At 44.0% G+C, this 15,154-nt stretch overlaps 1 protein-coding gene across 5 annotated transcripts in view; it reads right to left on the reverse strand.

Moving 5' to 3' along the window:
• The window catches only part of RBM6 (RNA binding motif protein 6), a 58,170-nt gene that overhangs the window by 36,912 nt on the left and 6,104 nt on the right, over positions 1-15,154 (reverse strand). For 4 of the 5 annotated variants that reach the window (XM_056501578.1, XM_056501577.1, XM_056501576.1 and 1 more), the window contains exons 3-5: positions 13,297-14,629; positions 12,458-12,547; positions 11,407-11,476 (exon numbers count right to left, since the gene is read on the reverse strand). In XM_056501578.1, the coding sequence (XP_056357553.1) occupies positions 11,407-11,476; positions 12,458-12,547; positions 13,297-14,629 (1,493 nt within the window). Of the gene's footprint in view, positions 1-11,406; positions 11,477-12,457; positions 12,548-13,296; positions 14,855-15,154 lie in introns of all 5 variants that reach the window. The other variant, XM_056501580.1, reaches the window with a different exon arrangement.

Genomic DNA, 15,154 nt, shown 5'->3' on the forward strand with positions numbered 1-15,154 from the left:
TTTGCACCTTTGCTTCTAATAACAAGATTCCAATTTGAATCCAGCACCTTTTCCACCACACAGAGAAATTTATTCCCCTTTCTCATATTATTTTAGCCAATACAATTACGCTAAACGGAAATTGATCAATCTGTGTGCTGTTCAGCTCAGTGGAAGACGCAGTTCAGCAGCACAACATCTGTGGTGGAAGGCAGTTAAAGCCACTTGATACTCTTACATCAAGTGGGCACCTGGAACTAGAGGTGTGGTTTCAGCTGGCAGGATTGGCAGAACCAAACTAATCCAGCTGTTCCCATAGCATCCATTCTGCTCTGCAGTACCACCACACCAGATCACATTTTGAAAATGAAGGAGTACTCCTCCCTGCAGAAGGCAGCTGCTCTCCAGAAGCAGTGCTGTCCCTTGCTGGGAGACTGTTCTGCATTCTGGGCAGACACTTCTGCTACTCTATGCACAGTGTGAAGCCTCACATGGTACATTTTAAAATCTTACTCAAATCCAGAACTCTGGAGCCACTTCTTTCCCTTCTCTTTAGAAAAGGGCTGCATTAATGATATTTGTCAGCCCATAAGGCTCCTGATTCCCCTTCAGAGAGGATTTTTGAAAGCTGCTGTAATCAGCAAGGTAAGATCAGAGCACTATCTTACTTCATGAGGTGTAGGAGACCTCATGAGGGACACAAAGCAAGATTGCAGAAGTTTTCGTTCTATTCGCTCTACAGTAAGAGGACATTTACATCCCAGTCCTCATAATAGGAATGAGTAGTTTAGACATGGATTTAAACCAGCATGACACAATACAGAGTGCAATACTGAATGAGTGCAATACTGAATGTTATACAGAGATACAAAAGCTCAGATCCTTGGAAGAATGTATGCCAGAGTATCATTCCAAGCATTACATGGAGACAGTTAAGGGGAAGACCAGCACATATCTCCTTCTGCACTTTCCCCACCTCTGCTCTCCCCCACCAAGCTCGTAAACATAGCAGCAACAACATGTACAAAACCAATAACTGTGGGCCCCATATCCTGCCAAGATGCAGCTCCAGGCCAGTCGTTCAGCTCTTGTGCTCGGCTCGCAGAGGGACACAATGTTCTGGAATACACTACAAGCTGTCCCTGCACAGACAGCACCAAAGTGGTGATGCAAGAAGAGAGCAGCCTGGAGCCACTTGCTGAAAACCACTGCTGAAGATGTGTGGGGGCTTGACACTTTTCCCCTCCCCCAGATCCAGAGCTTTGCATGGATCTGACAAGCACACTCAGGATGTGAGAACTACAGAGTAACATCAGCCTTGGGCAGCACGCTGCCCCTGCTCTGCCCCCAGCTCCTCCAGAGCATCCTTCCATTTTTAGACCGTGGCAGGGAGGCAACTGAAATGGAAGCCTGTGGAACAATGGCACCACACCTTCAAAACACAACAGCTGCTGAATTTTCCATCATATGCAACAACCACATTACCCATAGAACAACTCTTGAAACTTGAGGCTGGTTCTTAAAGGGGAGCAACTACAGAGGCTCCTGCCACCAACCACTGCTGTGCCTCTTCCCTGCCTCCTCCATAGGGCTGGTCCAGCTCTGTGTAGCAGCTGCTGAGTTTGGCTATTTTTGTTTCCGAAGCCTTCACACAGTTTGCCTGTCAGAATTCCAACAATTTAGGTGCTGTTAGCAGAAGCAGGGCATGGGATTTTGATGGAAGAATAGAACCAGGCACCTAATGGCAGGAACTGTTCCATAGGCATCCCAGGTTAAGAGTGCTCCCTTGTGAGTGAGATTTCTTGAACACCCTCTGGTATTCTTCAGGTCATAGCAGTAAAACCAAAGCAATCAAACCAGCAAAGCAAAACCACTGATGAAGGACAGTGCGAGGTGTTTTTAATCAAAGAGGCCTAACTTCACATGCAAGGTTTCACATGAAGATATAAATCCTGGTTTCTTCACCTATTGATTAGTATGATACTACAATTTCAGGCTCCACAAGAAATTAGAATGGAGTAATGATTTGCAGAAGTATATATGATCAACATAAATTCTGTCAAAAAGGAAAAGAAATCCTTGTGTGGTATTTCCCCCACACAAACTCTGAGCACACTGCAGCACAGCTGCACTGTCCAAATGATCTTTCCAACAGAAACACTTGAACTTGCCCAGATTTTGGCCCTAGCATAGCCATAAAACATGCATGTCCTCATCTCCCCCCACGTTTTAGGTCAACAGTGTAAAAGGACTCTTGTACCTTATTTAGCTACTTCCTTTCAGCTGTGCAAGTCTACAGTACCACAGGCTGTGTACGACGGATGAAATCAGAATGCAAGGAGAGCATGCACAAAGATTGCAGAGGACTTCTGCTCTCCCTTAAGTGCTTCTATGTATACACAATCCTTTACGGATGCTCCCAAAGCATGCTCGGCTGTCTTCTGCACTGAAAATGGCACAAATGCTTAATACTGAGGAGTATGGACACATTTAGAGCTCCAGGAAGCAGCTCTGCAAGCATTGGAATAAAGAACACTCTGCCTCTGAAACAGACGTGTTTTAGCAAAGTGAATTTTGACAGCAAATGGAGGGTCCCTGCTAGCATGCAATGGTTTGGCTAAAAATCTTGAAAGCCTGCCTTAAAATTACTGTTCTTTGGCTTCAGATATAGAGATCAAAGCTTTGAGATTTAAAATAAGTCTTGTCTCTATACAGACACAGTTTCTACTGAACAACTGACACATAGTAATGTGTTACTTCACCATAGTTTGTTATATCAAAGATCTAAATAAAGGAAAACCATAATGTTGCTCTCATAGGGGCTGTAAGCAGTGTGAAGACAAAAAAAAAACATCTCTGGAGTTTTAGAAGACCAAACTAAAAGATCCTGTAGTGACAGCAGCCCTGTCTGTGCCAAAGCAAAGATAGTTTTGGAAAGAAGGCAGGATGGCAACATGACAAAAGCATCCAATCCAAGAGGCGACCCAGCTTCTTGATTCTAGAAACGAGTGTGCAGTCAGTCGTGTTCCTGCACAACCTCAACAAGTGTAAGGCATTAGGTCACCTCACATCCATGGGGAACCATAACCTGCCTTTGCAAAAACAACTCTGACAAACCCCCTGTGTTGTGCTCTGGTGCAACACAAAGATTTTTTTCCTCTGAGACTGGAAGATCATCTCCTGTCAAAGTAACTTCATGTAACAGCTCACCAAAGGACACCACACTAACCTGGGGAGCTGGGCCACCTGCCAGCATGGTGGAAGTCCCTGCATCTGCCAGGTGGGGCAAAGAAGCCTCAGGGCAGATGGATGCAATGCAGTCTCCATAGGCAGAGAGCTTCCCCACCATCCCAACAACACTTGTGTTTTTTCCCCTAGGATAAGACAGAACTATGACAGAAGAAAAGCATTTGCTGTTCTGGGGGCTTCTAGGACTCAGAGAGATGGCACATTAAAGCAGAGCCATGGTCAGCAGCTGAAGCAGGAGATCCTTGCTGCTTGCTCCCTCCAGAGACAGCTTGGCAGAGCAGGGTGCAGCAAGGAAACGCTCCACATAGTTTCACCCACACTAGAGAATAAAGTTTATTGCTCCAAGGGCAGCTACAGCATAAAGTATGGAGTGACTATGAAGGACTTCTAGACCCCTGAGGGAATTTGAGGTCTCACACTGACCTTTGGGGTGCTCAGGTAATGGAGACACCCTGTTCTCACAGAATTTGCCATTCTGTGGTTGGCAAAGGAAGATCTACCTCATGAGTGGGAGATGTTTCAACGTGCTCATGATCCCATGCACAAGATTCACCATTTCCTCCAAAGAAGGATGCTGATGCAGGTCATCCACACCAGAGTGAATACTGGAGAACACAGGGCTTTCTCTGGATCTCTGTGCTATTACACTGGGCTACTATTAGGAGGCATCATACACTCAAATGATTCCAAGAAAACAGGAGCTCCTGGACATGCTCAGGAATGGCTGTACCTGTGTTTGCTTACTTACACTGTCTTTGCAGTGAGGATGTGCACCAGAGTAGGTGCCTCTGTGGCAGACAGAGGAAATAAATCTGTCTAACCAATCTGAAAATCTGGAGGGCACCTGTTGGAATCCTTGAAACTGAGAATTTTGGGCTTTCTGTGCTGACAGGCACTGACATCCAGGAGAATACTTCTTTTGACCTAAGGCCATGGAGAAGGCTTCCAAAATTGAATAACAGAATTGGGATCACTAGTGTATAGTTTGAATAGAAGTGTGCAATGTCACATGGTGGAAAACTTAGAATTTAGTGTTTAAGAATATAGTAATAGAAAGCAAAATGGAGGTTTCAGGGTGGAGGTTTCTTTCTTCTTCACAGGTCTAGGTGGTATTTTGTGTGACTGGATGGAGGAGCTCGCATTGCAGGTCACGGGTGATTAGTTATTAAGTTAAAAGTAAAAATAATTTATGTAGCTATTCTTAATTGGACAACTGGCCCTTAAAAAGCCTTGTAGAAAGAGAGATATGTTGCCATTTTTAGCTTGTTAGCTAGAAGTGCTGTAGAACTCACTGTAACAGATAAGAATTAATAAACATCTGAGTACAAACAAGAAATACCGTCTCTCAAGCTTTTAATCCCAACTCTGGCAAAAAAAAAAAAAATAAAAGGCAATAGGCACCCCCACAGCACAGCAGGGACAGTGCCAATCTATCTATGCTACCACAGAAGCCAAAATCATGAGCTCTCTCAATACCAGCTGGTGGATTCTGAGCATCCATAAATTTGTCAGATCTCTTTACTGCACACATAAATTGGTCTTCAGAGCTACTAAAGCTGAAGAGCTGTACTAGAATAAACAGGACAACCTGTAACAAGCCATATCCCCAATCCCTTTCAAAGGCTGAGCATTTACAAGCCACACCTGCTGCTGGGAAAAGGCCTGTCACTTCCTGCTGTACCTCTGTGTAAAAAAAGTACACTCTTACTCATTCTGACAGAGAAGAACACTGAAACCACAGGAAATGAAACAGAGGTGTATTCTGAAAGGTAGAGCACTACAGTCCATCCTCCTCCCTCCACCCTGGAGAACAAGACACAGAAAGGACCTGCCTTAGACACCCTTAAGGCAGACACCAGCAGCTCCATAAACTACAGGAACTACTACAGTCAGAGCCCCAAATGGCTGTCAATCCTTCTTGGCACAAGGAGGATAGTTAATCTACCAGCACAAAGGAGAGGAGTGAAAAAACCCCAATGCTAAGATTGTACACACTCTAGTTTTATCAAAGACAAAGCATTGCATTATGTTTGTACAGAAACCTGGAATCTGAGGAAGGTTGGGGCTTTCACTAAACTTCTTAAAAAAAGACTATGAGCTGCATATCTGGGAAGGTGTTCCATCCAGGAACTTGGTTTTAAAGTGCTGCTAATGTGAACCTGGTCCCCAGGATATATAACTTGTCGTCTCAGCACAAAGTAATCAAGGTAATGTCAGCACACTATGCAAAGCCTTGGAGTTTTGCTCCAGAGAAGCAAAAGGAATGAGCAACTTTGTAAAAATTGATTCTGCATGTCAAAAAGGCTGTGAGCATATTTTATGGATGGATGTGTTTGTTGCCTTTTCTTAATAGGCCTTATAACCCTGAACCAAGGTTGATCACTATCAAAAACACTGACTTAGACCAGAGTTGTACTTCCTATTTCCTAAGCTACCAGATGAGGAAAGAGGAGCAAGAATACCTTTTGCTTCCAAGAGACAATGCACTAGTGCCCTGAAACTAAGCAAGGCAAGCCAAAAGCCTACTGCCCACACAGCTGGGAAAACTGGCAAGGACTGCTATTGATGACCATGGACTAATTCCAGCTAAGTGTATTTTTTGGTTCTTGGCAGGCTATTCGGGTTACAAGCTAGAATCAATTGGTTCAGGCACATCAGTGCTGAAGATATTTCTGCAAGTGCTGGCAGGTGAGCCCTGCTGTCTGCAGAACTCTGCTGATGACTAGGGGATCTGACCACGCCTCAAGAGGAAACTCCTCATGTGCTACAGCATCTCGTGAGATCTCACTCCCAGCAAGTGCCTGAGGTCTGCATGCTTCATGTCATGGCTTATGCAGCAGAGTGGGCCACACAACTTTCAGTGTGTAAAGCACTAAACACAGCAACAGATTATTCATCCTATGGTGCATCAGCACCAGCCTTGATGGTGAGCCAAGCTGTCCTCTGTATAATTAGCACAACAGGCCAGATGCCCCTCTGCACCACAGCATGTGCTAGAGACATTCCCACAGCAACCCACAGCATGTGCTTTGTACCAAACCCAAGAATCTAAATCCTGTGGGACCTGGTCCTCATCTAACTCCAGAAGGTTGGTGCCAAGCCAACCTCTATATGGCTTACCACAAATTCACCCTTTAAAGGGGTTCCCCCAAGGGCACTGCATTCCTCCAGAAAGGAAACAAAAAGGTTTCCATTTGGCACAGGTCCAGAAACACTCCCTCCCCCTGCAGAGGGGCAGCTCACCTCTCCAGTCCTACCTAAGGCTGCGAGCTGCATAACGATGGCACCTGTGGCAGGAGCAGCATCTTGCCAGCATTGCAGCCCTACCCAAGCACCACCCACAGCAAGGAAGGTAAAACCCTGTTATATGTGGGCCTGACAAATGCATAACCGTGTCTGCTTCAAGGCAAAGGTGATCTCACTGCCTTGGCATGCACTGCAGCCATGGAAAATAGAGAACTTATCCCTACTGAGGACAGGTGAACCAATTTAAAAAAAAAAAAAATCTGCACCAGTTTTTCCATCATGAGCTGGAAACTTCTGGACCCTTAGATTATGAGTTTCTGTAAAATACAACACTGAAAAATACAATTCTGAATTCCAGAGGCTTCCTGATATATTCCTGAAACCAATGATTCACTGTTGTGATATACAAGATAGACTGCACTTGGAGGGGAAAAAAAAAAAGCAGCACCTTTTAAAGATTTATCTAAGGGGCTTATTAATATTTAACAGGGCACCAATGCAGCAGAGCTTAGAGAGAACAAGCAAGATAATCCAGTTTCTTGTAGGACTTGGCCGAGGGAATTTTACATTTAACACAGGGAGAGATAAGGGAAGCAGTTCCAAGCACCACATAAGGGGCTGGTGTGGAGAAATAGAACATGAATGCTAGGGCAAGAAGGCAGCTGAGCAAGCAGTAAAACACATTTAGTGGCAATAATACTTGCTAAAACAAAAGCTTTTCAAAATGGAGCAGGCAGCAGCTCATGTTTTCAAGTGACATTTCTTGGGTGCTCCCCCACTACAGGAGGAAGCCTGTCCTTTAGCATCAGCCACCTATATCCATGTGGACACTGCTCTAGCCCCAAGCATTACTGCTGCTCAGGGAGCTTCTACCTGCTCCAGACATTCCTCTTGCATGGGTGCTTTGCTCCTCAGGGGTGCTGCATTGTGTTCCCACATACCCACCCAGGGTTCAAAAGTGAGTATTTGAAAGGGTCAGGATAGGGTTAAAAAACCCAAATCTCCCAATTTCTGAAGTGCTGCACAAATTTAGAGAGTACATAAAGGGGCTGGGGTAGATCTCACTGCTCCTGCTGTCTAGAATCCAGCTCACCTCGTCCCTCCAGGTCCACTTCAGAGCTTCTCTCCACCCTAGTGAGAGAGTCCAATCTCCACCAGGCTCTCCCAGCCCAGCAAAAATTTCTCTCAGCTCCCCAGATGGGCTTATGGAGTGAACTAGAAAAGTCTTGTGGGCTGCCAGCCATTTCTCAGGCTTACTTTCCCTGAACAGCTTTCACAGCTGCTGGTACCAACACTAACACGAATCCTGGTTGGAAAACACATGTTTCAAGCTTGTCCCACTGCATGCTGCATCCAGAAGAACAATTTGAACAGAAGGCTCAGAATGTGCCTTGTGCTTTCACTTATTACTTTGGACACCACTGCAGTGTATTTTAAGATAAGCAGCCCTTTAAGATAAGGCTGGCTCCATGTGTTTCCTTCTCCAGGGCACACGTGTGTGACTCAGCCAGAATTCTGCGCATATTAGACCCTCAAGATGAGATCTGAGGCTTATGCCTGACATTAGTCAGGGAAGTAGAAATAAAGCCTGATGAGAATCATGCAGGAGGTAAGTTTAAGATATGATCAAAATCAAAACCAGGGCAATGTGTGTTCATGTTAGACTCCTCAAAGGTCAAAAGGTATCAGCTTCAAGTTCCTGACAGTCAGCACAGAGGCAGCAGCACAGACAGTAAGAAGAGAGTAGTAAGTAAGTAAGTAAGTAGTAAGTAAGTAGGAAGAGAGACCCCATACCATGAGCAGCCAGTGTCGTTCCACACTGCACTAACACCTCCACAGAGGGGACACCATGGTGCAAAGCACATGAAAGCCCTGAGCCCAGCAAGCAGAGACAAGCACCTTCAGATGGGATAGGGGAGCTTACAACCCCTTTCCAGAGAGCTGCTGACAAGTCATCACCACAATCATCTACACGAGCAGTGGGACATCCATGCTCTGTCTCCACACAAGGCTCCAAGACATACTGCACACCAAAGCAGCTGACAGTCTTTGAGAAGGCTCCACAGCCACTTCAAGGTTTGTTCTTTGCAAAGATTGATTGAACAGACATGACCAAACACACTTGAGAAGGCAAGCTGAAAGATTTATTATAGTTGTTTCTGTCAAGGCTTACACATCACACCGGAAGAAGCCCTCTTCTCCCCAAAAATGGATTTGGCACTTTCGGTCTGAATGCACAGGCATCAACTCAAAAATCTAACTGATGGAAATTACATGTCTTTTAGAGTAATACTATAAAGTCTGACTTTGACATTTTATCATTGTAAATATCTGCCTCTTTGATTTAAATAGAATTACTATGCCACTTCTTAAGGTCTCTCGCTGCCTTGTTTAAAATCTAGCCATCATTTCAGTTTGTGGGCTTCAGAGACAAAATAATCTAAAGAATCAACAGCTTGAATGCATACCAAAATCACACCAGGTATATTAAGAACTGACTTCCATTCTCAGCACAGCCTTCAGTGAAAATAGACTTTCCTTCGCACATACAGAGTATGCAAAAAAAACAGGGCTTTATAAAGAAATTGAGCTGCTTTTTACAAGAAAAATCAACCATATATTTTTCCCCAAATCAGAAAGAGTCTTGTAAAAGATCATACAGTGGAATCATTACACTGAAGCTGCTGAGATAAGCTTTATGATAAGCGTTATCTTTTTGAGAAACTGATCCGAACCTCACTTATTTTGAGTTAATTGCGTGTTATTTGTTACGGCTGTTATTGTTCCCCCCACAGCTGCAGGCATTCTTCTCTCAAACACACTCAACATGCATACTCATGATTAATGTTATTTTTAACATTTCTGGACAGCACTCAAAAATATACAACCCACTCAGACTGGCTTAGCACGTGCTCCTCTGAGCCCAACTGCCATCGTCCCACCGAGCTGCTACACCAGCGCAGGTGTATCTGAAATATCAGTAATCCAAAAGGTTTGCTTTTAATTCTTACGGGTATTTACATACACACCCCATCACAACAGCATTGTTTAGCCCACAGCTGACCTCTGATAGTTTCAGAGAGGTTTAGCTTTTCAGAAGTTAATATTAATTCAATTCTATATACTTCTCTAGGAGGAGCTAATGTGAAAAGCTGGATTAATTTTACAACAGCTTCTAGTTACTCAGTTTCTAAAAGAAGTCTTCACAATGCAAACAAGTATTCATTTATTGCCCTAGACATATCCGTCTTGTGCAAGAAGGATCAGAGAGCTGTTTAAATGCAGCCTCAGGACACAATGCAAAACAAAGATTTTGGAGCCTCCATGTAACCTTGAACAAAGCTACACCACTTAAATGACTGAAGTTGACTGGACAGGGTTAAACAACAGCTTTACACAGCTCATAAAACATGAGCTAATTTTAACTTCATTCTTTGCCTCCCCACAATTGCCAGAAAAACTTTTCAAAAAGCCAACTTTGCAGCTGAAGAGAGCCTGAAACAGAATGCAGCTTTTGGAGAGAGAGCAGAAAACTGCAACCCTCGCATCACGTGTGACCACCCGCAGATACTGGAGCTTCTGCACATAACTCCAGACACTGTGTCTCAGCCCGAGCAGCCTTTGAAACAGGGAAGGGGAAAGGAGAAATGGCAGTTCTCTAATGAGGGCAGTAAGTCCAAATAGCATACATGGGAATAACTTAGGAAGGGATTTCCAGTTTGAGTTGATTTATTACTGAAGTGACATGTTTCAGAAGGATAAAAAACCACAACTGACAAATCTCATCAGCACAGGCGAAAAAGGAGCATGTTGCAATTATTGTGTTGCAGTCAGTGCCGTGTGGGTGACGACAGCCATGCTGAACTATGCTTAGAAAAGAGGAAAGGAAGCAAGAAAGACTAACTGTGCCCCTTAAGCCCTGCTTGTTGGGCCAGATTACGTGACACCGGGATGTTCTTTAGTTCAAAGGTTCCTGAGAAGGTTATGAAATCTCCTTTGACAGCTTCCAGAAACAAAAATACACTTGAGAAATACCCCACTGCCCCAGTTTCTCAACACATTGGAAGCCTTTATATAATGTATTGACACCAAGAATTCCAGCTGCTTCACATACAACCCATACTGAAAATAAGAAAAAGCACCAATGAATGTAGAAGCCTCTGATTTCCTAGGTTTAAAAAAAAATAAAAATAATAAAATACCAGTTTCCAGGTGTTTCCTACTAGTATTATCCACACCAATCCCCAGGACTCACCCTTCCTACCATCGCACATCTTTGTTCCAGTACAACTTTTTCACAAAGCAGCCTTGCAAAATATTTCTTTCTTCAGAATCCTATACATACTGATCAGAAGTACAGCAGAACTTTATTCTTTGAATGAGGAAGAACATCCAGACCCAGTATTTGGATATCTGCTTATAAAACTTACTTTGTCTTTTTTTTTAACCTGTCTTCGTACCTAAGCAGGGCACCAGTTTCAGGTTACTGAAGGAGAAATGTTAGGATGATACAGGTTTCCTGAGGACACTATTTGTGCAGCATTTTTTCCACAGTAAGACCACCTCAGAAACAAGATTTAGAACAATCCAAAAGGATTAAGTAATAGCTAAAAAAAAAACTATGGAGGAATTAACCTGCTGTCCCATGGCTTTACTTTTGACAGCTATTAGAACAGCCTTAGTGCTCTTCTTGCTGCTCCTACACCTCTCTAGAGGCAGCTGGATACATGCTTTACCTCTGAGACAGCAGTGAGTACAGCCATCAGTTTTGAGGACAGGAGGACAAACTACAAAACTCAGAGGGCATTTTCATTAAAATATACCTGCAATTAAGGGCGTGTAAGACTTGAACCAAATTGTCTAAGAGGATATTGGTGTGAAAAATACCCTGCTGTCACCCTGAAACTGGAAGCACTGGAAAAGCATTCTCACCTGAGCTGTAATCTTTCAGTCGCAGGTCCTTCACAGGTGTCCCATCAGGTCCTCGGAAAGCATTTAGGATCTACAGGAAAAACAAGATTCACTTCATCTCCAAAATCAAACCTCCAAACCCAAGGTACTTGCCAATGCACATTTTTGTCTCTCCAAGAGTTCTATTCTTTCTAGGTTAAGTCTGCTACAAACTGACACGCTTTACAGCAGTACCTGAGAACTATTACCAGTTTTCAAAGTATTTTTGGGTTTTATTTGAAGAAGTGAGCACCATTTATACCACAATTCAACTGTTCAAAGGTTTATTACACTGGTTTCAGACAGACAGTTCAACTCAGATCCTTATTTAACGTCAAAAATGTCCTACTGCCTTTAAGAAAATCAAAGGGCAACTTTTCTGAGTCTTATCACCCTCTGAAGGACAAAGTTCCTGCGGTGAGTTCTCCTTTATCAAGCCTCAGAAGATGATCACTACAGCTAACCCTAGCAAAAACTGCTGCATGTAGGAGGTTCCCATGCCTGGAACTTTCACCAAATAAACAAAAAACCCCAAAACTGAAGTCCTAATTCATAGCAGAAGCTTTAGGAAATTGAGCTACTTTCACCCTGTAGCCTACATCATTTTATGGTTTTTTACTAAAAGCAGCAGGAACAGCAGATATTTTTTCCATCTTTGTAAGAGCTCATTTAAGCAATTTCAAGTGAGTAAGAACAAACAAGTTCACTTAGACACTACATGTCTTCTGAGCCCAAAATAGTAGCAACAATATTTGGTGTATATATAAAGCAATGATGAAGTAAGGCAGGTTGCAGAGTCTGGAGTCAAGGCTTCTAGCTATCAACACCCCACATGCAACCACAGGAAAACTTAGCACTTCTAGAACCCCTAAAAACCCAGAATAATCAGATAACAGGTAACATTGCAGTGACTTCTAAAACTAGATTTTCCCCTGGGGAAATGACAGACCATCTGATATGTACTAACCAGACTTAAAAGTGGTACTTTAGAAACCCACAATAGAAGTTTCTGGGTGAGAAACATCGCACTTACATCATCCTTTGTGGCAGTTTCAGGCACTCCTCCCAGTCGAATGAGCTTGCTTGGCTTCACATACTTGGGGCAGGTCCGGTAATCTTGGTCCTTGAGTTCATACAATCAAGATGGTTATAAAGGAGAGATGCTGGCTCACAAGATACAAGCAGTAGCAAAATAAAGCAAGGGAAAATTCAAAGGTAAAGGCCCATAAGCCGCCTGACTCAAAGCTTTAACCCCTGCTGGAGATTCAGCGAGCTCTGGAGGAGCTCTTCACATGCTCACTAAGCTGTATAGTAAGATCTAGCTCCAGGAAAATAAAATGGGCAGATCACATCTCTCTGCTTTCCAGCAGTAGGAGATTCAAATTCAATAGCAGTTATTCAAATTCAGTAGCAGTTATTAACTCAGTAGTTACCACTACCTTCAGGTTTCCAAGAAAACTCTGAAGGAAAACAAAATATGTATGAGAACAGTTGTACACAGGCCCACCCAAGCCAGTAGCTTCTCTCTGATACTGCTCATAAGCAACATTCAAACACAACAAAATAAGTTTATCTATAACCACTTCCCCCAACACCCTCTGACTGGCCATTTTCAACTTGGGGACTTGCTGAACCAAATCTGGCTCTACATATTTAGCAACTCTCACTTGCTAAACTGCACTTCTCTTGGGAAATGTTTCTGAGATAGAAAGGGTGCCCATTAAATAACCTGGAGCAGAGAATGATTTCAGAGAAGGATAGTGAATTAGAATAGACTAAGTGCTGGGACATGGATGAAGGCTCCTTCCCAATTCCTTCCATTTTTTGGCCAACACACATTTAACAGAGACATCAATTAATAAAACCACCTACCTGAAGGTTCTTATAGGGCCTAGAATCTTTGCTGGGTTTTCCTTCTGCAAAGGACTTGCCATGTTCATACTCATACATTTGCTGGCCTGGCAGCCGGTGATCCACATCACGATATTCCATGTTCCGGTAGTCTGTATCTTGCCTCCCAAGGAAATCCAGGTCACCTTCACCCTTTAACCCAAGATCAGAATCGGATCTTTGCTGCTCCCCCCCAGAAAGCTGCTGCTGCTTGTTGGCAAAGGTCTGAGGTTGCTCCTCTTGGTCCTGAAGAGTAGGAAGAGGTCCACGGCTATTCTGGAAATTGTGTGAAGTGTCATCTTCAAGACCCAGTCCCAGGGACTCCTCTTCTCTGGCTGGTGCTTCTGAGTGTTGAAAATCTCCTTTTTGGCTACCAAAGGGACTTCTGTCTAGACTAAGTGCAGATTCATCTCTTTTGCTGGTGCTTAAACCAGAGCCCTCTCTTTCTGCTAAAGGTACAGTAGATTGGTTGTGCCTAAAATCTACAATACTTTGATCCACAGGAGGCATTTCCCTATCTGAAAAGTCCATGGGAGGAGCCACATCTCTGCTCCTAAAATCCTGATCAGATCGGGATCTGTGCCTATTTCTGAAGTCTGACGATGGTGCATTCCTGTTTCTGAAGTCCAGATCAGAGGTGCCCACACCCCTGAAGTCCAAATCAGGCACATCCCTATTTCTGAAGTCTGAATAGGAATGTTCTCTGCCCCTGTAGTCTAACTCAGACATGTCTCTGGCTCTAAAGTCTGAATGAGGCCCATCTCGACCTCTGAAGTCAAAATCGTAAGACCCCCTTCCCCTGAAGTCTGCTGGAGGTTCTTCCCTGCCCCTGTAATCCATGTTATGTGCTTCCCTCTCCCTGTAGTTCATGCGGAACGTGTCCCTGTTCCTGTAGTCCCCTGAGGGAACATCCCCACCCCTGAAGTCCATAGGGGGCCCTTCTCTCTCCCGGAAGTCTCCAGAGTACATATCCCTGCCCCTGTATTCAGAAGGGGGTGGCTCCCTGCCTCTGAAATCCATCTGAGACTCATCTCTGCCCTGGAAGTCAGATGGTGGGAAATCCCTGCCCCTGAAATCATGGTGCCCGTCCCCACCTCTGAAGTCACTACGTGATCCATCTCTAGCTCCATAGCTGAAAGAAGGTTCCTCTCTGTTGGCAAACTGAGGATTGAGGAGGCCTGAGAGTGCCTGGATATCAAAAGGAAGTGATTTTCTGCCAGAGAAGTTGCCAGAGTGTCTTTCTTGACCAAGACTATCAAGGGAAGGAGGATATTCCCTGTTCCACCCGGGAGCAAACCTTTCTTCTTGGCTCCCACTGTAGAAATAAAGACAGTATTATTCATAACGTGCTTAAGAGTCTGAAATCTACACAGCAGCACATTCTTCTCTAAACTTTTATACAGCTGTGTAACAGTCTAAGATCCGCAGAAGATATTGATGTTTGGCAGTTTAAGATGAGGCAGCATACGACAGATGTGAGAAAGTAAACTTGGGTGCTCCCATTTCAGCACAATTTCCAGAAGCACTCAACAGGGAATACCTGCAATATTAATGGGTTAATGATGGTAGCAATCCACATAGTCCTGCACTGCACACAGCTCTGCAGCTGTCTGAGGTGCCAGCAGCTGGTGTGTTGGTTCATTAGCATCACCAGCACACGCCTGTGAGGAACCCAGGAGCTTAAGCTCTCTGAGCAGTATGGAAACAGCTAACCTAACACATCATCCTGAGGCACATGAAAGCAGAGATTACCAAATAGGCTTTACTGACATGCTACAAAGACTCATTTATGCTTCCTTGTGCTGGAGTCCAAACTGGAAAATTCTAAAAGCCGTCAGTT

The sequence above is a fragment of the Oenanthe melanoleuca genome, chromosome 12 (assembly GCF_029582105.1).
Source record: "Oenanthe melanoleuca isolate GR-GAL-2019-014 chromosome 12, OMel1.0, whole genome shotgun sequence".
In the NCBI taxonomy this organism is placed as follows: Eukaryota; Metazoa; Chordata; class Aves; order Passeriformes; family Muscicapidae; genus Oenanthe; species Oenanthe melanoleuca.